The sequence below is a fragment of the Mus pahari genome, chromosome 9 (genome assembly GCF_900095145.1).
Source record: "Mus pahari chromosome 9, PAHARI_EIJ_v1.1, whole genome shotgun sequence".
In the NCBI taxonomy this organism is placed as follows: Eukaryota; Metazoa; Chordata; class Mammalia; order Rodentia; family Muridae; genus Mus; species Mus pahari.
This window is the reverse complement of record NC_034598.1, coordinates 44,758,295-44,784,215: the sequence shown is the minus strand read 5'-3', so window position 1 is coordinate 44,784,215 and position 25,921 is coordinate 44,758,295. Positions and strand designations below refer to the sequence as shown.

At 52.6% G+C, this 25,921-nt stretch overlaps 2 protein-coding genes and 2 non-coding genes across 5 annotated transcripts in view; 1 reads left to right on the top strand and 3 right to left on the bottom strand.

Moving 5' to 3' along the window:
* Nucleotides 1-2,456, bottom strand: part of Ndufs7 (NADH:ubiquinone oxidoreductase core subunit S7) — a 7,388-nt gene extending 4,932 nt beyond the window's left edge. Inside the window, exon 1 of the mRNA XM_021205511.2 lies at nucleotides 2,365-2,456. Within this exon, the coding sequence (XP_021061170.1) occupies nucleotides 2,365-2,380 (16 nt within the window). The 5' untranslated portion in view covers nucleotides 2,381-2,456. The remainder of the gene's footprint in view (nucleotides 1-2,364) is intronic.
* A 167-nt stretch (nucleotides 2,457-2,623) lies between these two features.
* On the bottom strand, nucleotides 2,624-2,697 carry Trnan-guu. The gene has a single exon. It is a non-coding gene; the product is annotated as a tRNA-Asn (tRNA).
* Nucleotides 2,698-2,818: 121 nt separating this feature from the next.
* On the top strand, nucleotides 2,819-2,891 carry Trnaf-gaa. Its single transcript has one exon. It is a non-coding gene; the product is annotated as a tRNA-Phe (tRNA).
* Nucleotides 2,892-7,629: 4,738 nt separating this feature from the next.
* On the bottom strand, nucleotides 7,630-25,203 carry Pwwp3a (PWWP domain containing 3A, DNA repair factor). Of its 2 annotated transcripts, none has more exons than XM_029542611.1 (14): nucleotides 25,150-25,203; nucleotides 23,439-23,555; nucleotides 22,771-22,856; nucleotides 21,724-21,794; nucleotides 18,978-19,811; nucleotides 17,727-17,831; nucleotides 15,669-15,739; nucleotides 13,460-13,536; nucleotides 12,932-12,992; nucleotides 11,900-11,975; nucleotides 11,453-11,503; nucleotides 10,686-11,122; nucleotides 10,268-10,356; nucleotides 7,630-8,353 (listed from the first exon to the last, which is right to left on the bottom strand). In XM_029542611.1, the coding sequence occupies exons 2-14, from the start codon at nucleotides 23,493-23,495 to the stop codon at nucleotides 8,296-8,298; spliced, it is 2,073 nt and encodes a 690-aa protein (XP_029398471.1). In that variant the 5' UTR covers nucleotides 23,496-23,555; nucleotides 25,150-25,203; the 3' UTR covers nucleotides 7,630-8,295. The 2 variants fall into 2 exon arrangements, with proteins under 2 accessions (XP_029398471.1, XP_021060716.1); XM_021205057.2 differs by having other exon boundaries at nucleotides 17,727-17,828.
* Nucleotides 25,204-25,921: the final 718 nt, after the last annotated feature.

Sequence of the window (25,921 nt, the reverse complement as noted above, 5' to 3'; positions counted from 1 at the left end):
AAAAAAAAAAAAAAGACGTGCCCAGATGTAGCAGGATGGATAAGGTAAGGGCAGGTGTGAGTCCTATCTGAAGATATACAACTGTCATCCTAGTACTTTGAAGGCAGAGGCAAGAGTGCTGCATGTCCTAGAACAGCCTGGCTTAGAACAGCCTGGCTTACATGGGAACAGCCTCTAGAAAATCCCAAACAGCATTTAAAAACACAAAAACAAACAAAACCAACCACGGGTAGGATATATAGAGATGACAGGATAGTCTCATGAGGCTAGAAGGGGTTATATCTGTGAGCTCACGAAACCCCAGCCCTGGGACACTCTGAAATGGGACTCCAAGTTCAAGGAGTACAGGATAAATTTCTGACATCTGGGACCAGGCTTGGTGATGCACACCTTGAATCCCATCACTCAGGAAGCAGAGAAAGGTGGAGCTCTGTGAGTTCAAGCCAGCCTGGTCTACATACCAAGTTCCAATCAGCTAGAGCTACACAGCAAGGTCCTATCTTGGAGGAAGAAAGTGGGAGGGGGGGGGGTCTCACCATGACAGAAAGGTGAGACTGGGAGAGGGACACCCACCATGACATGGGGATTATCCTGCCTCTGACACTAGGGCCTGGGCTGACAGCAGCTTTCTCCTTCCTCTGCTGAGAGCCCTCCTCACTGACTTTAGCCTTGCTCAGGGCTACTGCTTCCCAAGGTCACGACAGCTTGGACCAAAGACAGACTACTGCAGACTCTAGACTTTCGGACTGAGTGGCACACACCAGGGCTTCTCCATCTGAATACTCAAGGCTTTGGATAAACTTCCTACTAAGTGGCTGGAGGTGCCAGCAGCAGGCTTTTGTTTTAACTGGCATAGGGTCTCTCTGTGTTGCCTAAGCTACCTCTGAACTCTGACCTCAGGAGAGCCTTTTGAGCAGCTAGACCAGACTTCTGTGCTGTCATGATGGGAATGAAATGTGGGGCCCTGAACACATTCAGTGAATGTTTTAACACTGGACCACATTTCCAGGCCTCCTCCTCTTCCTGCCTTTTAAAATGCTATTACTATGTATCCATGGCCAGCCTGGAACTCACAGAAATCCTAGTGCCCTTCTTTTGAAGCAGGGATCCAGTATAGCCCAGGCTAGGTCCACCCTGCCTCAGCTTCCCAAGAGATGGGATCACAGCTGTACCGTACAATGCCTTACAGCAAACATCCTCCTTGTTGCCTCTAAGGTGTTAGTTTCTCCTTCAAATAAGTCCACAGTAAGGTCTAATAACGGTCACCGGCAAGCTCACAGCTGAGCCTGAGTGAATTCAGGAACCAGAAGTCAACACCACAAATCCAAGCCCTCCACTCTTCAAGGGGGTACATCACAGCTGGGCTGGGCACAGTGACGGGGTCTGTAACTCCAGCATGGGAGACTGTGGCAGGAACATTATGAGTTTGATATGACTCTAGGCCACACAGGCCTATCTTTAAAAGAAAAAATAATGTCTGTCATCCTAGTATTTGGGGCCAGAGCCTGGAGGATCAGGAGATCAAAGTCAGCCTCTTATACATGAGATCCTGTCTCAAAAACAGGCATTTGGGGCTGGAGTTGTGTTGGCAGAGTCCTTGCCTAGCGTGCACCAAGTCCTTAGTCCCATCCCTGGTGCTGTGTAAATGGGCTTGTCGGTGCACACCTGCCATCCCAGAGTTAGCGGTGAAAGCAGGCGGATCACCCACAGTATACAGAGTTTGAGGCCAAGCTGGGATTCATCGGACACTGTCTCAAAGCAACAACAAAACACAGATGTGGTTAGACCCGACTTCCTGAGTTCTCCCACTCCTTATGTTAACCTGCTAGGCGATGGGAGGTCCCACTTAGTAACTGTCGCTCACGTCTACCAAATCGCACGGGTGTCTAATCCCTGTACGTCAAGAGAAAGACACCAAAGCTTTGGCAGGGAAACTGAGACATCTGCTCTAGCGGCCCTTGCTAGCTGTCCAGGGTGGGGATGAGGGGGAGAGTCACCGGGTGGGTGGCCTAAGTGTCCTGGGCCTCTCCCCTGTCCCACTCTGTGCTTCGGGGACATCAGCCGGGCTCCTGCGGTCAGCTTCCTGAGGTTGGGAGATACACAGGCCTCAGCGTGCCCGACCATAAGCTGGGACGATAGCAGGAGGCCTGCAACGTGCTATGCAGACCACGCAGAACTGTGTGGCGTGAATTCAAACTCACTTCGGCCCAACGCTAGACCCCGACATTACCGAGGGCTGGGATCTGACCTACAGGTCTCTGCGGTCCCAACGCCTCTCAATACCGGGCTCGGGCTCCAAGGTCCCCGCAGCCCCAGCTCGGAGCCCAGAACTACGCCACTCTCCCGTCGCAGGGCTTCACTCACCCGCCAGCGCCGCCATCTTGGCCTCGGCCTTCAGACAACCTCTGTGGTCCGTCCTCCAAAGAGTTCCGGTTCTAGTCCAACGCCCAAAGAGACACCAGCGGAAACCGGCACCTCAAGCCAAGTGGTTCTGACCCGCTCTCTACCTGTGATCGCGACCGCGCAGTGTGCGCCACGGTCGTCCTGTGATAAACAGGAAACCGCGAAAAAAGAAAGGACTTCTACTTTATTCAGTCTTAGAGAACGAAAAAGTGGCCGTGGTCGTCCCTGGGTGGGCTCGAACCACCAACCTTTCGGTTAACAGCCGAACGCGCTAACCGATTGCGCCACAGAGACAACGGTACCTAGGCTTTATAGTATAACTATACAAGGTTTGGCTCAGGAAGCGTGAAATGCGCTTGCGCGCTAAAAGAATGGCATGCGGCGGAGGACGGGTGGCGCCAACAGCGTGTGCGTCGCCGAAATAGCTCAGTTGGGAGAGCGTTAGACTGAAGATCTAAAGGTCCCTGGTTCGATCCCGGGTTTCGGCAGACTTTTTTTCACTCATCGACGAACCTGTCTTCTGTTTTTGAGATTTTGATTCGTTTTGAACCACAGTCTTGAATTCATCCAATCCAATGTTGAACTTTTACGTTCTATTTACATATTAGCAATCAATCTTACATTCTTCCAATTGATAGGTCTAAAGCCATTACTGACTATGAAATGTAAAACTATCGCGGTGAATTGTTACCCACCTGTCAGTCTAGCACCCCAGAGAAGCAGGATGTGTACCAGGTCAAATTCTTCCTCCCCAAAAGCCAAAATTATTATTGTTGTTGTTAACGATGTTGTTAAGTAACATTTTTTAAATGGCTCAGCAGGTAAGAGGATTGTTTCCCCTTTTAAAAGAATGGGGAGTCAATTCCCAGCATCCCATAACCTTCTAAAACTCCAATTCCTGGGTCTCTGATGGCTCTTTTGATCTCTCCAGGCACCAGGCATGCATACAGTCAAAACATCTACACATAAAATAAAATAAAATGAATAAATTTAGGTGGTTTGTGAGCACTCTCTCCTATCACGCAGAAGACCCTGGTTCCACCTCGGTAACACATAAACAAGGCATGTGTGGCGTGCCTGTCATTCCAGTCCTGGGGAGGTTGAGGTAGAAGAGATAGGAGTCCTTGGCTAGACGACAACAGAATGACAAGGGCCTGAACTGGTTCTGCGGGTAAAAGTAGTGGGTTGCTGCTAGACCTGAGTTAGATCTCTACATCCCACAAGGTGGCAGGAGAGAACTGAGTCTGAAAGTTGTCCTAGGCATGGGTACAAATTGCTCATGCTGTACATATGCATGAACACACACACTCGCAGACACACACATACACATGCACACGCACATGAGCACGCGCACACACACTATCCCTGCCTTTCATTCCCAGAGCGCTTGGCTTGGCTTTAAGGACGAGAGGTGGCTGTCATTTGGCGAGAAAGTCAGTAAAGCCTGGGTAGGAGTCTCATTTTCCCTATTTGTAAACTGAATAGAATCATATGCACTTAGCATTCTCTTCCACTAATTCCCACTTGTTCAGTGATTTATTTATTTTGGGGTTTGTGTTTGTTTGTGTGTGTGTGTGTGTGTGTTTCAATGCTGGGTATGGCTGGAGAGAACTATGGACTAGAGAAAAATAAACTTTTAGGTTTTTATTGTTTGTTTGTTTGCTCAATTTTGAGTCAGAGCTTCACTTTTTAACCCAGACCAGCCTCTGGCTTCAACCCTCCCCTGCCCATCTAGAATTTTAGATTTACAGAAAACATAAAAAGTTAGTTCAGAGACAGCCTAAGTAGGCCACAGCCAGCTGAACCATACTAGATATTAAATATTTCGTGTGTATGTGTGAGATCTACCGGTGCTGGAGCTCACCATTGTACATCCAAGTCAGGTGTTCTGGGCCTGAAACATCCCCCAGCCACTGCTCTTCAGTGTGAAGGCAGCTTGTGTGCTGCTAGGGTGCACTGACCCACTTACTAGGCCTCCCCTAAGCTGGGCTTCCCTCACTTTCCCCTGCTGGCTTCACAGTGCCAGCTCCACAACTCAACAGCCACAGTCCTGTGTGGACTGCAATCTGAGGGGGGTTGGTGCTGGGGTTAGATGAGGTCATGGGGTTCCCAGAATGGCAGTAGTAGATGCTGTGTAAGAGGAAGAGCTGAGTATGGTGACATGCAACTGGGATCCAGGTACTGTGGCGAGCACCTGGGATCCTGACATTTGAAAGGCTGAAGCAAGCAGATCTCTGTGAATTTGAAGCCTGCCTGGTCTTCATAGATCAGGACAGACAAAGCTGTATAGAGAGAGACCTTGTCTCAAGACAGAGACAAAGAGACACACTGACTAAGTTAGGGTCCCTGTTGAGTTGAGGCCACCTTGTGTTACATAGTATTTGAGACACACTTGGGACTAAACAGTGGGAGAGGCAGCCAGATAGCTTGCCACCAAGCCCGACTACCTAAATTCCAACCACATAGGGGAAGATGTTCTTCAACCCACACACACACGCACTCACGCATGCACACACACATTCACACACAGGTTCCAACACCCATACTCACTCCCACACTCACTTGCCTCCCCTTCCCACAACAAATACAGTACATTCTAGACAAGGGTGGCATATGGTTTGGTGGTGGGACATGAACAAGATTTTAGTTCATTCTAAGCACTACAAAAGTCCAGGTGAGTTCAGGGTCTTCAGCCTGATGATATGTATTCCATCGCCTCTGATGTAGTAACAACTGACCCACTCTTTTTTTTTTTTTTTTAAGATTTATTATATATAAGTACACTAGAGCTGTCTTCAGACACACCAGAAGAGGGCATCAGATCCTATTACAGATGGTTGTGAGCCACCATGTAATTGCTGGGATTTGAACTCTGGAAAAGCAGTCAGTGCTCTTAACGGTTGAGCCATCTCTCCAGCCCTTCAACTGCCTTCTCTTGACCACCACCTCCTCCCCCCACACCCCCAATCTACAGAAATCAACCATGAATGAGTGCACCTTGTCACCAGGCTCTGGGAAACATATTCTAGCTGTGGCTTGAGGAGAATTGGTCAGTGTGTCCGGTTGCCTGACAGATGGACAGCAGTCAGGCAAGCAGGGTAGTACTCAGGAATCCAGAGCTTCAAGGACATCACAGGAACAGGTCAGGAGGGAATGAAAGGGCAGCTTGGGGCTTCATCGACAGCTGTGGGCAAGAAGGTTGGGGATGATGGAACAGGAAGAGATGAGGAAGGGGAAGAGGGGTAGATGATGGGGAAGGACACTGCAGTGCAGGATAGACAGGCAAGATGGACCTAGGGTCACTTCCCTTTTTTTTTTTTTTTTTGTTTTTTTGAGACAGGGTTTCTCTGTGTAGCCCTGGCTGTCCTGGAACTCACTTTGTAGACCAGGCTGGCCTCGAACTCAAAAATCCACCTGCCTCTGCCTCCTGAGTGTTGGGATTAAAGGCGTGTGCCACCATGGCCACTTCCCATTTTCATGGCGTGGCGCAGCATCTGGCATGTCATAAAAGATCCACAATCCACTTGCTGCGCCTGGGTCAGGATCACTATGTCTCTGCCATCCACCAGCTGCTTCTTGAGGAGTTTGAGTCTTTTTACCTTGTGGTACCTGGGTCCCTGAGATACAGATGGGAAAATACCACTAGATGGCACCAGGGAGCCGAGGGATTGTAGGGGTTTTTGGAGGGTAAGGGGAAGAAATACCAACCTGTAGAAGAGGCCACAGGCCATCTCCACCACAGTGGGGGCAGGAGGAGGAAAGGCCTCTTGAATCCTAGCTGTGGGACACTGTGCAATGTCTAGGGAATGTGTCCACTTCAACTGGGGACATTTCTGCCCTATAGGCTGGCCAGTGATGCACCTATCATTAGCTATAGGGATTCGGATGCCCAGAGGGTGACCCATCTGGTGGCAGAGATCCGAGGCCCTGAGCATGGGGCACGTGGGAGTCATGGAGGATGTGGCGGCATTGACAAGACAGGGGTGAGGAAATCATATCTGGTATCTCTGCCCCTCCAAAGCAGCCAGATCATAACCCAAGGTGTAGAGAAATGTGGCCTCAGGACAAGCTGAAGTACAAGCCATTGCCACCCACAGGATGCAGGGCTTTTAAAAGGGTGTTTAAGGTGCTCTGGGGAGAGGACGCTGCAGGCCTGTACTTAATTTGTGACCATTTTGTCTGTCTCCAGGATGGCCTGTGTGTGTATGGGACCCAGGCGGAGAGCAGGGTGTTGTTTGCCCCAGGCCCACCACACAGGATAGTAGTGGGGCCAGGTGAAATGCCACTACCGATGTGAGACAGGCCTGTTCTGGGGAGAAGCTACCCTTTTTTTGTGTGTGTGGTTTTTCGAGACAGGGTTTCTCTGTATAGCCCTGGCTGTCCTGGAACTCATGGTAGACCAGGCTGGCCTCAAACTCAGAAATCACCTGCCTCTGCCTTCCGAGTGCTGGGATTAAAGGAGTGCACCACCATGCCCGGCAAGAAGCTACTCTTAAGGCCACCGTCAAGGGTACAGCAATGAAGACTATAGATACTGAGGGGGAACATGCACTGGGCTTCTTGCATGTTCTGAAAGGCCTCCTACTCCCTGACAGCTGTACATGGACCAAGGGCAGACCCACTTCCCAGTGCCAACAGGAAGCTGAGTTCCTGGCACCAGGCCTCTCTTCTGGTCATTCTGCCCAGAGGCCCTGATGGCAATATTCTGATACAAACCCGGTGTCCCTTCCACGGGTGGTCCCCATCAGGCTGGTTCCCCCCGACCCCAATCTCAACAAAGATAAAGATGGTAGAGCAGCTTGAGCAGAGGCCGCAGGCAGTGCTACCCTGCCGTGCCTGTCCTGGCAGGCCACGTCTGTATTCACCTATCTTGTACCATCCTGGCACATTGTGCTATCGGATGCAGGTGTCTAGGGTGATGCTTAATCATCCCCATCTCATTCTGGGATGGCCACAAGTGTCACCCAACACCTGGCTGAGTGTCCCTATGGGCTTTGCAGTTGGCTGGCATAGCTCAGCATAGGGCCGTCCACTGCTGCCAGTGGCTCCACCCTAGTTCCGGGTGGACAGAGCTTCCACACAGCGGTGTTGAGACCATGCATCCAGCATGGACGTCATGCAGGAATCTGCCTTTTCATATTGTCATCCCCACCCCCCTCCATGCAGAAGAGGTTTTGAGGTGGGGCCAGGCTAGAAGCCAGTGGCAGCCCTGTGTCATCATTGCTAGGCCAGGGGCGGGGGTGGGAGCTGAATGCTGCTGGCCTGCCCGGCCTTGCAAGACTACAAGGAGCCCAGTGAACAAACATGTTCCCACCTTCCTAACATCTCCCACCTGCAAAGACTGTTGCTGCAAGAGTCGTCACCTCCTGCTCACCACACAGGAGAGGCAGAGAAGATTCCAGAAACCAGAGAGGAAACCAGAGAGGAAACCAGAGAGGAAACCAGAGAGGAAATAAGCAGAACAATGAATGCCAGGGCAACATGTCAATGCTCTGGGAGTGACATGTTCAAATCAGTCTCTCCAGAAAAGTCTGTAGGGCAGGCACACCAAGCAATATGGGACACAGAGCGCACATGCCAGCCACACTGTGCAATGACCATGACACATGTGCATTCAAACACATTTATAAACAAAATAATTAAAAAAAATAAAACCAAACATACACATGTACACACACACACACACACACACACACACACACACACACACAGAAACTTCCAGAAAGCAGCTGTTCATAGATGGCAGCAGGCTTCTAGTATGTTGATGGCATCTGATCTCCCAGACTCAGGCTGAAGTCCGCACACTCCTAGGCCTCTTGTTTCTAGCACATTCTGGCAGAGGCCTCTGGCAGGNCACAACCAGTGCTGGCAGGCCAGGTGCAGACTACGGCATCAGCGACGGCGACGGTTCCTCTCCTCCAGGAGTTCATTGTCAAAGATTTCCTTTTCCCTTCAAGAAACAAGAGACTCTGTCCGTGAGACTCCAGGGCCAAGTGGGCACCAGCGACTCTAGAACAATCAGCAGTGATGCGGGCTGAGTGTGCATTTATGCATTAAAGAAAACAGGCCATGAAGAAGAAAGATGCTCTTGCCACGGCAGAACAGCCGACAGCAATGCCAGCACTTATGGGGACACTGCAGTCTGGAAGCTTTTGGCTTTCAGGGTGATGGCATAGGGCAGAAAGAGCTGCTGACTGCCACACAGAAGACATAAAGATAGTAAATTTTATTGCACTGAATCTGTGGCCTTAAACTTTCCCAGGGGTCGGACATGGTGGTGCACACCTTTAATCCCAGCACTTGGGAGGCAGAGGCAGGTGGATTTCTGAGTTTGAGGCCAGCCTGGTCTACAAAGTGAGTTCCAGGACAGCCAGGGCTATACAGAGAAACCCTGTCTCGAAAAACCAAATAAATAAATAAATAAATAAATAAATAAATAAATAAATAAATAAATAAAACTGACCTGGGGATGGAACAGAGGGCTCCGTGCAGACAGGTACTCTGAGCACAGCCCCAGACTGATTTTTTATGTGTGTGACAAAGTCTCACATAGCTCAGGCTAGCCTTGATCTTATAATAATCCTCCTGTTTCACTCTGCCCAATCACCCTTGCTCTAAAGAGTATTATTTCAGGAGCTGGACAAATGGCTCAGAGACTAGAAAACTTGCTGACCTTGCCCAGGACCTGAGTTCAGTTCCGATTACCCGCCTCATCCCTAACTCCATTTCCTGGGCATCCAAGGCCCTCTTTTGACAGGCAACAGGCACACACATGCACAATATGGAGGCCACAGGGTGACATCAAGCATGTCCCTCCAACTCCACCTTGGTTTTGGAAACAGGGGACTCCCACTCTGAACCTGGTATTTGCTGATTAGGGTGCTGACATTGAACCCAGAATATCTACCCCTTCCCAGGGCTGGAACTGGCACACGCAACCATCCCCAGCCTTTCACAGCATGCCTGGGGACGGCAACACCCAGCACTCTGCTGACTGAGATAGCTTCTCCAGCCCAGACAGGCTCCTCCTCACCTTACAAGTGCTGGGATGAGAGCCCTACATTCGTGTACTTAGCATGGAGCCCCTGACTGCTGAGAGCTGGGGACTGGACCGCAGTCTGAGGGTCTGTCCAGAGGCGTTTGCTGCAATGTTATCTCAGGGTCAGAATCCTGCAAATGACAGGAGCTGACACTCTTGAGCGAGTCAGTGGACGTCGCCACCTAATATGGCTGCCCTGGGTACCAGGAGGCCCTATGCCAGTGACCCCACTGTCCTCCTGGGGATGCCAACTTATTTTTAGAGGCTATGAACCCTGCATGAGGCTCTGGATGGAGACCCTAATTTGTGACTGCAGTGGCATCCTCTGCCTGTCACTGCCCTGCCTGCCTCCCACTGAAGTCTGGCAGCATGCCCAGAGGTGGATTAGAGGCTCTGGGGCCACACATCTTAGGAGTGCTGTAGGCAACAGGACAGGCAGCTTCAACCCACTGCCCTGCTGACGGCTACACTGCCTCTTAATCTAGCTCTGTGCTCTCTATCAGCCACATGGGAGCAGGCGGGGCAGAGCCCGTAACGCTGTTCACAAGGAGATTATAGGGGTCTCAGGCAGAGCACGCGACAGGGCCAGGACTGCAGAGATGGCTGTGGCCCTGCCCTAGGGTCCTGGCTTGCAGCCAGCCTAGCCCATAGCGGAACACAGCCTGCAGACCGGGCCTTTGTCCAGCCCTTGCCTGGAAAGAAGGCCCAGCTGACCTACCACACCTGCACACTGACACACAGCACCTGTACTACCTGTGGACAGGGGTTTGGCAGTCTTGTCACAACAGGGGACACAGCACAGCACACGGCCGTGGGAGGACCTACCGGTAGCTAAGTGTGGGGCCACGGATGTACTTCTGCTCAGCTGTCTTGTAGTCTACCGCCTCCACCGCAGAAATCGCGCAGATGATTGCCTGCGGAAGAATGAGGGTAGGTCGGGCCATGGCTCAGTGAACAGAAAGCTAACCTGAAACGGATGAGGCCTTGGGCTCTATTTCCAATGTCATGAGCTGGTCATGGTCAAAAGCACCCAGTTTTAAAGTTACACACAGTAGTAGTTACAGTGACTAGAGACCACTGTTTCCTTTTCTAATTCATGTGAGCAACACGGGGACGGACAGGAGCATGTCCCACCCACAGCAACACAGGGACAGACAGGCACAGGCTGGCAGCTTCTTCCTGGAACCCTTAGCAGGGACACTGTACAAGGCTGGTGATGAGCATGAGGATCTGGGGCACCCACCTCCGGCAGCAGCACATCCAGGATGAAACGAATGCGGTCTCCACTGCCACGCTCAGGCACTTGGCCATCCATGTCTCGGCAGACGCCCTGCAGGTACTCCACCACCTCATCCAGCTGCGCCTCATCCTCCAGATATGTTTCCATGCANGTCACGCACTGACTGGAGCTCAGGAATGTCTTCAGCCATCGTGAGGGCTTGCGACTATGCAAGATAGCCCGCAGGTGGCTCTCTGCACCCTTGGCCTTCACGATGTACTCCACCAGCTTCTGGTTGGCTCTATCCCGTGCAGCCCTGGAGCGGTCAGGCAGCACTTTCCTGCAAGGCCGCCACTGTCCCAGCTGGCTGTCCCCTACAGGCTCCTNAGGGTCCCCCTTGCCCAGCTGAGGAAACCTGGTCCCCAGGACGTCCTGTTGGATAGACTTGCGCACAGGGTAGCCTGCAAGAGGAGCACAAATTCGGATGTGTGATTATGTCCTTCCTTACCCCAGCCTCAACCTCAGGCTCCCTTCACCATCCCTTCCCCCGAGCTCCCACGCATACAAGGGAAACCTCCTGAGACCACGGAGTGTGCCAGCTGAATGTCCCATTGTGAAGGCAGCATCCCTCAGCTCTCCCAACCCCTGCCCAGCACACAGCTGCCCACCAACTGGGGATGCAGGGCATGATGACAGCTGAGGTCACAGCACCAAAGACAGCAAGAGACTCAGGAAGATGATCTCTCAAGGACCAAAAGCAGACCCCATGTGAAGACCACACTTATACTTACTGATATCAGCAGCGTAATATTCCAAGAAAGACCCAGCAAAGGAGCCGCAGCCTGTGGAGGGCACAAGAGAAGGCTGCACTCAGACCTGAGCACTACTGGTTCTGATGTTCAGGACTCCCAGCCAGGAGCCTTCTGGTTTGTGCTTTACCCTGAGGCAGGTCTGTGGGGTTCGAGTCTGTCCACCACCCAAGGAAGAAGCAGCCAGGGGTTCAGGTGACAGCCAGAGTCATCACACAGAGGCAGTACTGTATGGGGTCTTCAATCAGGAGGGCTGTGCCTGCTCCTGCCTTCCACAGACACAGTACCCTCACAGGTTAGGCAGGCCAAGATAGGATGTAGGGCTACAACCACATCTGTCTTGGCCCCTCCATCCTGCCCTCAACAGGTGCCAATGACATGGTACCACCCACCTCTCCCTACCCACTTCCTGGGGTGCAGCCCACATACCCAGCCGCACACGGTAGTCAGTGATAAGTGAGACACACCAGCCAATGGCCTGGGCAAAGTCCTCCTTGGCTCTGTCCTACAAAACCCAAAAGCTGAGTATAAGTTGGCTGCATCAACCTTAGTTTCCTAGGCTCCCAGGCTTATGTGGGTGCTGGGTGGCCAGGGCTCTCAAGTCACTCCACTGCAGCCTGGCACCTTCAGAAGGTACGACAGGCAGGCACTTTCAGGCTTCAGGAAGCCATTGAACTAACAATTGGCCTTTTTGGTCTTTTTCAGACAGGGTCTCATGCAGTACAGGCTTTGTAGGTAACCAAGACTGGCTCTTCAACTCCTAATCCTAACCCAGCTTCTAGCCACCCTCTGACCCCCTTAGTCACCTTGGGGCTGCCATGTCCCATGCCTACAGTGTGGAGGCCAGAGGCTGACACGGTACCATCCCTGATCACTAGCTACTTCCTCGCTGACATAGTCTCTCCCTGACCCTGGCTGGCCAGTGCACATGAGGGGTCCTTTCATTTATTTCCCAGTGCTGGACCGTGCCTTCCCATGTGGGGTCTGGCAGCGAGTCCGACCCTCATCCCGCACACGTTACTGACTTGATGAATGATGAGACACTTCTGATGTGTGTCTACAGCAAGTGTTTCCCAAGACTGTCTCTCAGAGAGACTGATCACAACAGTTACACCCAGGAGTCGTGGAACCCAACTGCACAGGGTACACCGTCACCCCACAATCTGGTGTTTTGGTTTGGGTCAATAGAACAAAATAATTTTTCCTGGCCAGGGAGACAAAGGTTATCCAGGAAAACAAGTTCAAATCCCTAGGAGCACATAAAATCAAATGTGGTGGTGCAGGGTTCAGAAGCTCGAAGGCCAGTGAACCGGGGTACACAGGGTCTCAAGTAAGGGGAAACAACTGACACCAGAGGCTATCCTCTGACCTCCACATTCACGATTTTGTGCACACACACACAAACATGGGCACCCCAAAAGCTTAGTTCCCAGTGCCAACAGAGCACAGGCCACCACCTACCAGCAGTGCATGCTTTTCCTTGCAGTCAAAGTGCTTGAGGCGTCGCAGCGACACGGTGATTCTTGACAGAGCAGAGGCCAAGATGAGCACAGGTGGCCTCAACCCGGGAGAGGTACCCTCCTCTGAGACCTAACCCTGCTCTAGGCTGTAGCACCCCACAGCACTGGGGGGCCAGGGCCCTACTCTAACCAGTCACCCTGGGCGCACACAGACACCCAAGGTCACCTTCTGGAAGGTACCCAAGGGAGTTCTGAGGTCACTGTGAGCAGGCTGGCTAGCTCATGCGTGCTACTGATGTGGGTGAGGACCCTTAGCCAAACTGACCAGATCCAGTTCACTAAGAACCGTGTTCGGCTGAAGCTCTACTCTGGTGCAGCATGCAGGGACAACGGGTCCTGGCTGCCAGTTTTAGCCATCTGGCTGTGACACCAAGTGACACTGTGGAATCTGGACCATGTTGGCAGCTCCAGTCAGGGCACCAGAAAGGATTCCCACTCCTGCCCATGCCCTAACTATGGCATCACTGACCCTCGGCCCTTGGGGTTCATGTTGCCCTCAATGAACAGCACACTGGCCTTCTTGTCTCTCCGTCGGACGCTCTTGACCTGTGGGCAGATTGGGACACCACAGCATCAACAGGGGAGTGGGAGCTCCCCATCTCCTCTAAGGCCCTCTCTAGGGCTGGGCCTGGCCATCCTGGTGGTAGTGGTGGTGGTGGTGGTGGTGGTGGTGGTGTGTGTTTGTGTGTCCAACCCCATTGCTTCCCATGGCTCTGTGGTATTACGAGGTAGAATCCACAAGACTCCATTTGGGTCTTGTTCTTAGATCCTTGTGTGCAGGGATACATGTGGAAGCCACAGATAGCCTCAGGCATCATCACCAACCTTCCACCTTGAGACTCTATCAGAGCCACTGTACATCCCAGACACAGGGTCTAGAGAGTCCTCCAGCCTCCACCCCCCAGAATGCAGGCAAACTACAGTCTAGCTTTCTGAGGGCTCTCTAAGAGCTAAGCTCAGGCCCTCATTCTCGCGCAGAGACTCACAGAGCCAACCCGACTATGGGTTATTAGTCTCCCATAGCCCAAACTGGCCCTGAACTCTGTATGGCTGGTGTATGCCACCATGCCAGGCTCCCATCTTGGTCTCTTAGTAACAGGCCATGTCCCTGCCTGTGCCTCTCTGCCTCTGGCTGAAGGGGAACTGCTCAAAGGTGGGCACTAGGGAAACACGGAGTCCACAGTATGCAGTTGAGTCAGCCCACTGTGGGGACATGAAGCAGTGAGCCTGGCAAGCCACTTCCTAAGTAGGACACATGGTCCCCAAACCCTGTGCCTGCAAACGTCAGTCCAGTAACCTATGAGCCCCGTGCACACACTGGAGATCAGAAATGTGAGGACAGGGCTGAGGGAGGCACCCAGCATCCCAGAGCCAGCTGCTACCACACCACTACTAGCTTTCCGGCTGCTTTCACCCCAGATCTTCTGTCTGTCCCTCTCCTCTGGTCCTCTTTTGGGATGGTCATGAACTCGACATACTTCTGCCTTCCCCTCAAGTGCTGGGGTGACAAGCCTGCAGCACCATACACAGCCAGCATTCCAGAATTAAACACCTACACCACTGGACAAAACTTTTTTTTTTTTTTTTTTTGGTTTTTCGAGACAGGGTTTCTCGGTATAGCCCTGGCTTTCCTGGAACTCACTTTGTAGACCAGGCTGGCCTCGAACTCAGAAATCCACCTGCCTCTGCCTCCCGAGTGCTGGGATTAAAGGCGTGCGCCACCACGCCCGGCTTTTTTTTTTTTTTTTTTTTTTTTGCACTGGACAAAACTTAACTGGGGCTTGAACTGTGGCCCTGGTGGCACAGCACTTGTCTAGGGCTACAATGTTCCAGGCCCTGGTCTCCATCTTTAAAGAATGGCGACAAAGAGCAACCGAGGTGCTCGCCTTTAGTCCGAGCACAGGGGTGGTGGACCTTTGAGTTTGAGGCCAGCCTGGTCTACAGACTGAGTTCCAGGACAGGCAGGGCTACACAGAGAAACCCTGTCTTGAAAAAGCTAAGGAAAAAAAAAAATCAGAGACAAGACATAGATCCACAAAATAGCCTAGCTGTGCGGACAGCATCCATGATAGGGGAGTGAGGGCAGGCAGAGGAGATGACAGGGCACGCAATGTCTCCACCTAGAGAAGTCCTCACTGGAGTGCTTGCAACACCGGGCACAAATGTAGCTAAAGGACTGCCCTTGGAGCAGACTCACAAGCCACATGACAGAGCTTCGGTGGGATTGAGACACATTTGGAGACAGCTCTCATGTAGCCCAGGCTGGCCTCCAACACTCTCTGTAGCTGAGGACCATGAACTAACTCCAGATCTTCCTGCCTTGGCTTTCTGTGTGCAGGGATGAGTGTGCCCGAGCCACCATGTCCACTGTTATCATAGAACCTAAGTTCAGGGGTCGAGGAGGCGGTGGCTTGGGTGTGGTCATCCGGAAGCTTAGCAAGACACTGCTCACAGATTCCCAAGGCAGCTGGGCATGATTTTCACTCAGATGCCATGTGGAATGGCACTCACCATATGACCAGGCCCTGCTGTCGGAGGGAGGGAGGCTGTGTGCCCACGTCTGAGTCATTAGCACCTAGGCCTTCCAGCATTAACAGGGCTACCAAACTACCTGCTAGAGCAAGGGAACGGATGGGTCTGAGGCTGAGGGACTCGGTGCCTACGGCAGGTACACTTACCACAGCTGGCCAGAATGGGTATTTTTGGTATTTAAGCCAAACCAGCATTCCTACTTCAAATGATCGTGGTTCTACAATTTAAAAAAGAGAGAGAGAAAAAAAACAGAAAATAAAAAACAGATGAGTCAAATCTGCCTCACACAAGTACAGTACAGACAAGAATAATCAAGGACACCCACACACATCACTGCGCTGTTTTACACCCAAGTCTAACCTCACCTACCAGGAACCCAGATGTACGGTGGGCACAGAATGGTCTCAGTGCCCACTGTAGGGCAGGAGGCCATGGCTGTGTGTCCAACGTCCTGTGACAAGAGATGAAGCCTGCAGCAGAGTGGATGAGCTCTATGTCAAGACCCCCACCTCTGAGTCCTAGTGCCCTCCAAAAGCAGACATTTAGAAGCCCGCATCCATGCCGGGTGCGGTTCATGGGCAGTGCAGCTCCGCACCCAATGTACATTATATCACCACAAGGCCTACAGAATAAATGCACTGTCCTCTCCAGGAACAGTGAGAAACAGAGGTCACAAAATACAGAAAACATACATTCTTAGAGGAAGAAACATCATTCTCTGCTGTTATTTGAGACAGGGTCTCTCTACTTACACCAGATTGGCCTGAACTCAGGGACCCGCATGGCCTTCCCTCCCAAGGGCTGGAATGACATGCACGCACATGCTAGTGTACAGGACGCTGAGGATGGGGCGGAACCAAGGCTCTTGTCAATGCTAGACAAGTTCTACCACAAAGCCACGGCCCTGCCTTTGTTATTATGTTTAAGGTAGGATCTTATTATGTAGCCCAAAGTGGCCTTCAACTTGCCTTCAGTTATCCCTCTGCCTCCACCTAGCTGAAAAGGCTAAGTCTTAGGAAGGTGACAGTCCACTGAGGAGAGTACCAAGCACCTTAGACACCCTGGCTGGGAACTGGCAATTGTCTTCAGCTTGGTATGGTGGGTTAGTGAGACTATCAGCTCAAGCCTGCCACAGAAGGACACAGAAGACCCTAATGTCAGGACACTGGGGTCTCTCTGCAGCCAGTCTCAGCTGGTCTTCAGATCTGACCCAAACGCTGAGGCCTTATGAGGTGCAGCTCATATCAGCACGCAGGCCCTTCTTTTTTTTTTTTTTTTTCTTTTTTCTTGTTTTTCGGGACAGGGTTTCTCTGTATAGCTCTAGCTGTCCTGGAACTCACTTTGTAGACCACTAGGCTGGCCTCGAACTCAGAAATCCGCTTGCCTCTGCCTCCCAAGTGCTGGGATTAAAGGCGTGCGCCACCACGCCCAGCCACGCGGGCCCTTCTAACAGAGCACTCAGCAGTACTTAGGCGGGGTCCTCAGAGAGCACTCAGCCTGGGAGGAAATAGGATGGAGATGGAGTCTGGCTGGCACTCACCCAGAATCCTAACTCTGCAGGCTCCTCAGCCTGCCCCACACCACCTAGGCCATTCTTGGCCTGCGTGTGCCCCACCTCAGTGTGCAGCTGGCTAAGGGACAGTCCTTGGGTTCCTCAGTGGCTGAGGTGTACCACTGTGTTCTCAGTGAGCCCCGACTCACGCGTCCTTCTCGGCTGCATACTGCATCGTGTAGTACCTACCCTTAAGGAGAACGTACAGTTCTTTAGATGGACAGGAACCACTGGTAAAGGTAGCTCTGTCCAACCTAGGGCAAAGGGCCTACATCTTTACTCAGTGCCTGGCTAGGGGACAGAGCCAATGCTGAGCTAATTATCTCTCCCAAGTCCTTGGCCCCCGTTAGAGACAGAAGGACACAAGACTCTAGACAAGTCCCCGGTCAGAGCATAGAAATTCTAACAGCATCACCTATGGAGGCACCTGACTTTCATCCTAGTGCTCTGGACACAGAAGCAGGCAGATTGCCGAGTCAGAAGCCAGCCTGGTCTACACAGCAAGTTCCAGGCCTACTAGAGGTACACAGTGAGACCCTGTCTAAAAATCAAAACAAAAAAACTCCACCAGCACCAAACAACTGGCTGGTTTTATGGGATACTGAATAGGACAGGCCCCTTACCCACTGTTCCCAGTGCAACGCCCTCTTACCGTGATACAGAAGGATCCGAGGTGGCTCCTCCTCCTCTTCCTCTTCCTCCAGCAGGGAGTGGGTGGACTTGAACCCTGTGGGTTCTTCTGAGGACACAGGATCTGCTGAGACAGGGAGACACCATTTGATGTCTATCACTTCACCCCGCTAGGGACTAGGGACAAAGGGCCGTCCATGACAAAGGACAGATCCCGAGCAAAATTCAACAAGGGTGCACCCTGTGGTCAGAATTGGGTTTGTCTTTAAAAAATTTTCTCCATGTTTTTGTGTTTGTGCATCCTGGTGTGCGTTTTATATGTGTTTGTACATGCTTGTGTGCATTTTTTGTCTGCACGTGTGCATGTGCGTCAATGTTTGTACATATTTGTGTATGTACGTATGTGCACTAGAGCAGAAGAACTTTGTGAAGTCAATTCTCTCCACCCTATGGGTTGCAGAGATCAAGCTTAGGTCAGCAGGCTTAGCGGCAAGCATCTTCACCTACGGAGGCGTCTCCATGGCCCTCCTTCATTGTTTCAACTCTGCTGCTGGGGATGCACAAGGGTCTCACTCTTGCCAGGCAAGCGCTCTAGCTCTGAGCTCCAGCCTCAAGTACATTTAAAAAATAAACACAGAGAAACCAAGAGCAGTGCTTGGGAAGCGTGCAGGCTCCAGGAAGCCCCTGCCTGATGTGGCCACACAGAGGATGTAGACAATAGGTCCCTAGAACCCACACGGCCAGGCAGTCCCAGTCGCCATCTCCCCATCTGCTCCCCGCAGGCCACCACAGGGCAGACTGCGGTCTTGTGAAGGGTCCTACTGTGCCTCACATCCACTTGACCACACACCCAATTTCTGGATCCTCCTGCCAAAGCTCAATGAGTTGGCAGATTCACAGGGGACTAGCTCCTGGGCTGCAGCCACACACTGGTGGTCTCAGTGTGACCTCGGGCAGCCCCTGACACCAGGCCTCCTAATCCCCTCGGCAGCCAGGCAGCCCCCCCTCACTTACCAGGAGCATGCTGTTAACTCTGCAGTGAGCAATAACATAGAAGTGCTTAGCACGGATGCCTGCCTGCTCCCCAGCTGCCTCCCCAGCCCTGCCTGGCTCCCACTCCACTCAAACACAAAGACAGAAACATCTGGAAGTAGAGAAAAACATTATACCTTAGGGCGGTCGGCAGACCTGGGAACACTGAGCCTCTTACATACAAACACCGAGCCCGTGGCACACCTCAGAACCCACAGCAGGCGTCCCTGTCCATGGTTACCTTCCTCTGGTTTGTCACCCTCTCCAGCACTGCACAGCATCATGACCTCCCCAGAACAGCTCCTAGGGCAGGACGCTGCCCCCACAGGTCTAGTCCCCAGCTGCCTGGTGGGTGGGTTCTGGCCTCCATCCAAGCGTGGCCTCTTTGTGGGGCATCCTCTGCTTCTCTCAGAGGCCGAGAGCGGCCCGATGTTGCCTGATGACTCGACCCAGTCACGGCCTTTGACCCCAGCACAGGGCTCCTCATCCCATGTTTGGGAGGGCAGCCTAGGTGAAGCCAGGGCAACACAGCTGCTTGCCTGTCCCTGGCTCTCTAAGACACTTTCTCCCTTGGAAAGGCCAGACTCTGATCTTCGGCGCCGGGTAGGTTTCTCTCCCAAATTCCTCTGCCTCTTTTTGGTTGTGCTCTCCTGCCCATGGTCCAGCTGTAACCCAGAATCATCCTGAGACCTGTCTCCAGTGGGGGCAGGCACTTGGGCTCCTGGGGCTCCACTCTCTGAAAGGCCTGTCTTGGGGCCCACTTTGCACCCGAGATCTTCAAATGCAGGCGACGGTGACAGGCTTTTTGGACTGCACTCCCACCTCCTCTTGGATGCACACTGGGCTACCACAGCTTGACCATCTTCACCAAGGAAAGATGGAGAGGGAGCACTGGAGACCTGCGAGGCTACATCTGCATCCGTTTTTTCCTTCTGAGACAGTGTGGTCCCATCTTCTATTGGATGACTTTCAGGACTCAAACTGGTCCTTTCATTCAAGATATCCAGGGCCACTCGCAGGGAACGTCGGTAAGTCAGCTCCTCTAGGGGCGTAGCCGGAACTTCATTCTGAGAGGCTGTGGGGACAAAGATACACGCAGTGAGGCTTCCACTGGGATACCTAGGGCTCCCGAGCGTAGCCATGGAGCAGTAGACTCAGTAACCACTCTGAGTGCCACACACCCATCCCCACAAGAGGACAAAGCTAAAAGACGGCTATATACTCACTCAGGGCTCTGACTTAAAGATAAACAAACCAGACAGACCTCAGCTTCACTAGCTAAATGCTAAATCCCTCCACACCCTAGAGCAACACTGCATAAATGAATGGATCTGGATGTCTCTTGGAAGCAGCTAACAATGCTGTGGATGGGGTGGCAGGGCCAGTTTCACACTTCCTAGGCACACCACCTCCCTCTATCAGACCCACACTTGGCAACTGCTTAATACTAAAATGTGCTCACAAGCAAGGGCCCCCAACACTCTGGGCCCACACAAGGATGCCCACACTCAATAGCAAGGCGGTCACTACAGTCCACAGCTGCCCGTGCAGCTGTGGACTCCTGGGGATGAAGTCCTTGCTTCCCCTGGGCTGGGCCTATCTTTGTTGCTGAGACTCAGTTGGAGGGAAAGCTGCTGCTGCTGCTGGCGGGCTCTAAAGGGTGGGGACTGCCAGTATCCAGAACCCTCACCATGTATGCCTATGCCAGGTCTGGAGCAGGGTGCACATGAAGTCTAGCTCAGCCACAAGAGGAACTGGCAGCAAGTGTTGAACTAAGGGTCTATACATACAAAGGAAGCTAAGTCCCAACCGCCATGACTCACCCACAACACCTGCAAAGGTAGCAGCATGGAAGCTGACCATTCTGTTCTTGCTCCCCTGGGCTTTTTATAATTGGCAATTTATGTATATTATGTATGTCTGCATGCATGTCTGTCTCTGTGCATGTCTGTCTTTATGTATAAATGCACAGTCTGTATATTATATATACGTCTGTATGTCTGCACGTTATGTATACATGTGTCTGTATATTATGCATTTGTCTGTGTTATATATATATGTATCTGTGTGTCTGCATGCATGTATGTGTCTGTCTCTATGTTCTATCTGCATGCATGTCTGTCTGTATGTTATGTATGCAGGCTTCCCGTGAGCAGGGCTCCCTCTGTCCCAGCAATAGCCTTGGCCTATCACTTACTACTGAGGATGCTAAATGAGTGTCTAGGGCCCAGCTAGGACAGGACATGAGATTGCACTCACTCCGACCTCCTAGGCATTCCTGACCCTGAGCCTCAGTCCATTTTCATCCCCACACTGTGACCTCTGGGGTTCAGGAGACATAGGGCTCTTTGCTCTGTATGTCGGGCAGGTGTCCTCTCCCATCCTCCACACCCATCGAAAAGCTCTAGGGTGGTTCCTGGCCTCTGACAGATCTGGTTTGGGACAGAAGTCTAAGAAGCAGTTACTTGGGCGGTATGGAGGACCCTAGCTAGAACCCAGGCATGGAGACCAATCCCTGTAATACCAGTCCTGGGCTCAAGCAGGAATCCTGCCACCACTCCCTGGCCTGCCTGGAGTCTCCAACTGACAGCAAAGAAACAAACACACAATATGCAGAAGCAATGCAGCTCAGCGGTTGCCTTCATCTCCACCACTGCCCAAACAAAAAAACACATCCAAGAGAGGACAGAGCTGGGGATGGGGAGGTCTAAGACGCTTTAACAAGCACATGCATGAGGCCCTGGGCTCTGTTCCAGCACCCGTGCATGAGGAGCAGTGGTGCTCACAGCACTGGGGAAGTGGAGGCAGAAGGATCAGGAAGGAGTTCAGGGTCAGCCTCTGCTACAGAGTGCTTTCAAGACCAACTTAGGCTACATGAGACCCTGCCTTAACAAAGGAGGGGAAAGCAGGCAAACACACGTTTTTCCTTCTGTGAGGTTCCCTGTGGCTGCAGCCCAGCACCTTGGTGGCCTGGCTGGAGTTCTTACCCAGGAAGGCAGCAATGTTCTCAATGTGCGACTTCTGCAGGGCTTCCACAGCTGAGCTCTTAACCTGGATCCTGCGACAACAACGAGTGGTCAGCACCAGCAGCCTGCAACCCAACAGTGCAGATGTCCCCTCAACTTCCCACTCACACCCAAAGTCACCATGAAGGAAGGACAGGGACAGCCGCTGCCGAGGGAACAGGGTGGGTATGCCCCCTCTCTTTTCCATTTTTGCCCCTCTTTTAAGAAAGAAAAGGTCGGCTGGAGTTAAGAGTAAAAATAAATTCAAATTGGGACTTTCATGAGGCAAATCCGACTTTCAACTGCACAAATAACTCCTTTGTTAGGTTTTCAGAGTAGCCGCTAATGTCACCAAGAGCTGTTTACAGCCCAGCAGGCGTGTTTTAGTTTAAAAGGACTTGCTTTCCTTTTAAACTCAAGTATTCAATTACCTTCCCTGCCGCAGGGAGCGCGGGAAGCTGGGGACTCTCTTGGTGGAGGGCTCTGAAGACAGTGGCAGGAAGGAGTGGGCCAGGAGGGACCCAGGAGACAAGCGGCCAGTGGACTCTTCAGAAGGAAAGACCGCACCATAGGCCCACATCCACATCGTCCTTGGTGGTGACCCATTAAGGGTCACCAGGTGCAAGACGACAGAGTCCTGCCACCCATCTGCCTTTCCAGGATGAAAAAAAATCTCTTTTTTCTTCAAGAAGCAGTAGGTCTGGCACAGGCAGATCAGAACCAAGTCCTTGGTGGGAGCGGAGACACTAGGATAGATCCCTGGGAATAATTCCTATCTATCTGCCCTTGAGACCCCGCTTCCTGCAGATCCCCTGCACCTCATAGACTAAGACCTCCAACCTGAAATTTGTGTCAAATAAAATCTATTGTCCTCCCCATAAGATTCTCAGCGTGGAAACACAGAGCAGAGAACTCATAAGCCCAGCAGAAGCAGGCTTCTCTTTCTTCTGTGAGAGGAGTATCAGAAACCTCAGACAAAAGGGGAAAGATAGTATTAGGAAAACAAAAACAAAAACAACCACACTTAACTTTTCCTTTAGCGAGAGTATCTGAACATCTAGGAAGAATTCCTTCTTTCTCTTGTTTTTTGCTGAAGTCTCAGTTCTGGCCAAAACCTAAGTGTAAAAAAATTAAAATTTAAATTTAAAAACAAAAAACAAAAAAACCCTCTTGTAATGGCAGTGGAGGAACAGACAGCTGAAGCCTTTCCCGGGTGGCGGCAGATTTAGACAGGATTTAGCAGAGACCTGATGTGAACTCCTCTTATTCAGGCATAAACTAAGGCACCCGAGCCCTCAGCCATTACAGGACAGGGCAGGAGCTCAGCATGTCCTTCTGACTTGCAAGAAAGAACACCCCAAACACTACAGTTAGTCCCTGTCTGGGGCTCCTAGCAAGGCACTCCCTGTGGTCACAGCCTTCTGAGCCTTTTTGTAGCTGACTCTTATTTTAGGTGGTTCCCCCCCCTTAGTGTGAGAAATAATTAAAGACGATTCTGGATCTAGGGCCTCCTAAGCACCAGACCAAAACCCCCGGGAGTGGAGGGACCCTGGGACTCGTGCCAGCAGATCCCAGTGCCCAGCATTCAGGCTCAGCTCTCTCTCAGAGTCACTCTGAGGGAACAGAGCCTGATAAAGACTTTATTGTCACCAAAAGTCATTTCTAATTCCTGAAATTAAGAGAATAAGGGCTGTCACCTTCGCAGGCCACAGTCGCTTCTCCCATCGGCAGAGGACATACTTGGCATCCGTCATGACTCAGAAAGGAGTATCTGGGCGTGCGGTGCTACAGGCTTGACTGAGGCCAGAGGTCCCCTGCAACAAAATGTGTTTTAGAAAGGTGCTGCTTGCATCCGTGAGATTCTCACAAACACAATCTTCCAGGGCAGAGGCTAGCCGCACACCCAACTTCTAGGACACAGGTCAATTCAGTGCCCGGCCTTGAGACATTGGGCAAAGAGCCAAGTGACAGTCAAGTGCAGGGCCCCGGATTTTGAGGAAATGTCTATTTTTCTGTAAATAAAATTCAACAGATCCCCTCTTCAAGGTTGCACACAGACTATCCTGCAGCGGCAAAGCACACAAACCCTCTCTGCCTCAGGCCTGAAGGGTGGCTGCAGCACACACCACACACCCCATTCCCTGGAAGGACAGGGACAGATGCAGGGTTCCCGACGTGACACCTCTGGCAGAAGCAGCCAGGGCTGTGAACAGAAATGGCAAGATGGGGGGAGGGGACCAAAGCAGCAAGAAGAATATCAGGGACAAGAAGGGGACTACAAGCAGAAACAAGGGTGTATGTAGTAGAAGGGTTCATAGAAGCAGGAGAGGCTTTCCAGAGGGATTACAGGCAGCAGAGTTGTGGGAACAAGGATGGGAGTTCACTAAAGCAGGGTGGGGTTTCAGGAGATAAAAAGAGCTCTGCAGCTTTATGGGAATTCAGGTAACAAAAGATGAGGTTCAGGTAACAGGGACTGGGGTTTGGGCAGCAAATACGTCCAAAGCAAGGGAAGAGGTTCAGGTAGGAGTCGGGTAGAAGAGGTGGGGTTTGCAGCAGGGAAACAAAGATGGGGTTCACACAGGAACTGAGATTCAGGCTGCAGAAACTTGAGTTCAGCAGGAAATATAGGGTTTACAGCAATGAATGGGAGGTCAGGCTAGAGGGAGTTTGGGCAGAGAGACTGCGATTCTGACATGAAACTCGGGGTTCACAACAGGGATAAGGTTCGAACAGCAAGTTGGGAGCTTAGACTGCAGAGAAGGGGTCCAAAGGGAAGAAATAAGGCAAGAAATCCAGAATTTTCAGCAAGGACATAGATTCAGGTGCAGAGACGGGGTACCAAGCAGTAAATTCAGGCTGCACGGGGTGTGTGTGTGTGTGTGATGTTGGGTTGATACTGCAGAGGTCAGGGTATCGGGTTAATACGCGGCTTCCAGCAGGAAACTCGGGGTCTTAGCACACGGGTTCAGGCTGCAAAGAGGGGGGACAAGGTAGGAAACTCAGGTTGCAGAAGAGAGATATAAGGCCGGAAATACGGGGTTCAGGCTGCAGAAGATAGGAATCAGGCCGGAAATACGAGGCACTCGGCAGGGATGGGCCTCAGGCTGCAGAGAAGGGGATTCGGGTCAGAAATACAGGGTTCGCAGCAGGAAACGAGGGTCTCAGCCCCCAGGGGCCTCGGCCGCACGTGGGCCCTGCGCAGAACCCGATGCGGCCCAGCTGGTCCGGCCCAGCCGCCGCCCTTCCCCAGGCTCTACGCCTGCGCCCCGCCCGGCCCTCCCCAGGCCGCAGCGGGCTCACCCGCCCCCAGCCCGCCTGACGCGGCGTCCGAGCCTGAGCGACCAGGCCGCGGCGGTCCCAACGGCGGAAGCCCGCCCGCCAACCGCCGCCGCATGCCCGCGCGCTCACCGCCTCCGCCGCCGCGCAGATCCCCGCGGGCTGGGGGCGGGGCCTGCCTCACAGCAGCGCCGAGTCCCGCCCACGCCACCGCCCAATGGGAGCTGCGTACCTGCGCCTCGACCCCGCCCTCCGAGAGCGCGCCACCTCCTGCGGGCCACGCCTCGGCCCGCCGGTCACGCCCTCCACCGCCTTCCCTCCTGCCCAACTTATGGAGTGCGCGGCGAGGGCTCCCCCTGGGCCCGAGGCAGGGTAGACCCCGAGGCCCGCTCCAAGTCCCACCCCCCCCGCTGCTGGCCAATAAGAAGATGGAGCTCACATCTTGGCCCCGCCCACAGGTGGCGGCGGCCTCCCTAGGCCACGCCTCAGCCCGCAGGCCACGCCCCAGTTTTCCTACAGCCTGCAGTGGTTCCTGAGAGGGAGAGCGGGCCCTTTCTCCAGATTCCCTCCGGCGGGTGAGCAGCTGTGCGAAGTCAGAGCGGGGTTGGGAAGGCGAAGGCCTCCCGAGCTCATGACAGACTTGTAGTACCTTCCGAAGTGCCGCGACTCCCACCCCAGAAGGAAGTTATCCCACCCGTGTGGGAAAAAAAAAAGCCATCCACTGAGGATGGCCAAGTCCTGGAGTGGAAGTAGACTGTGACATGGCCTCCTACCTAAGTCCCCAAACATAGCCAGCGACTGGGGGGAAGGGAGGCTGCATTCAGGACCTCCATGGGCTTCTGGCTGCCAACAAATGTTCTTGTTTTTCGAGACAGGGTTCCTCTGTATAGCTCTGGCTGTCCTG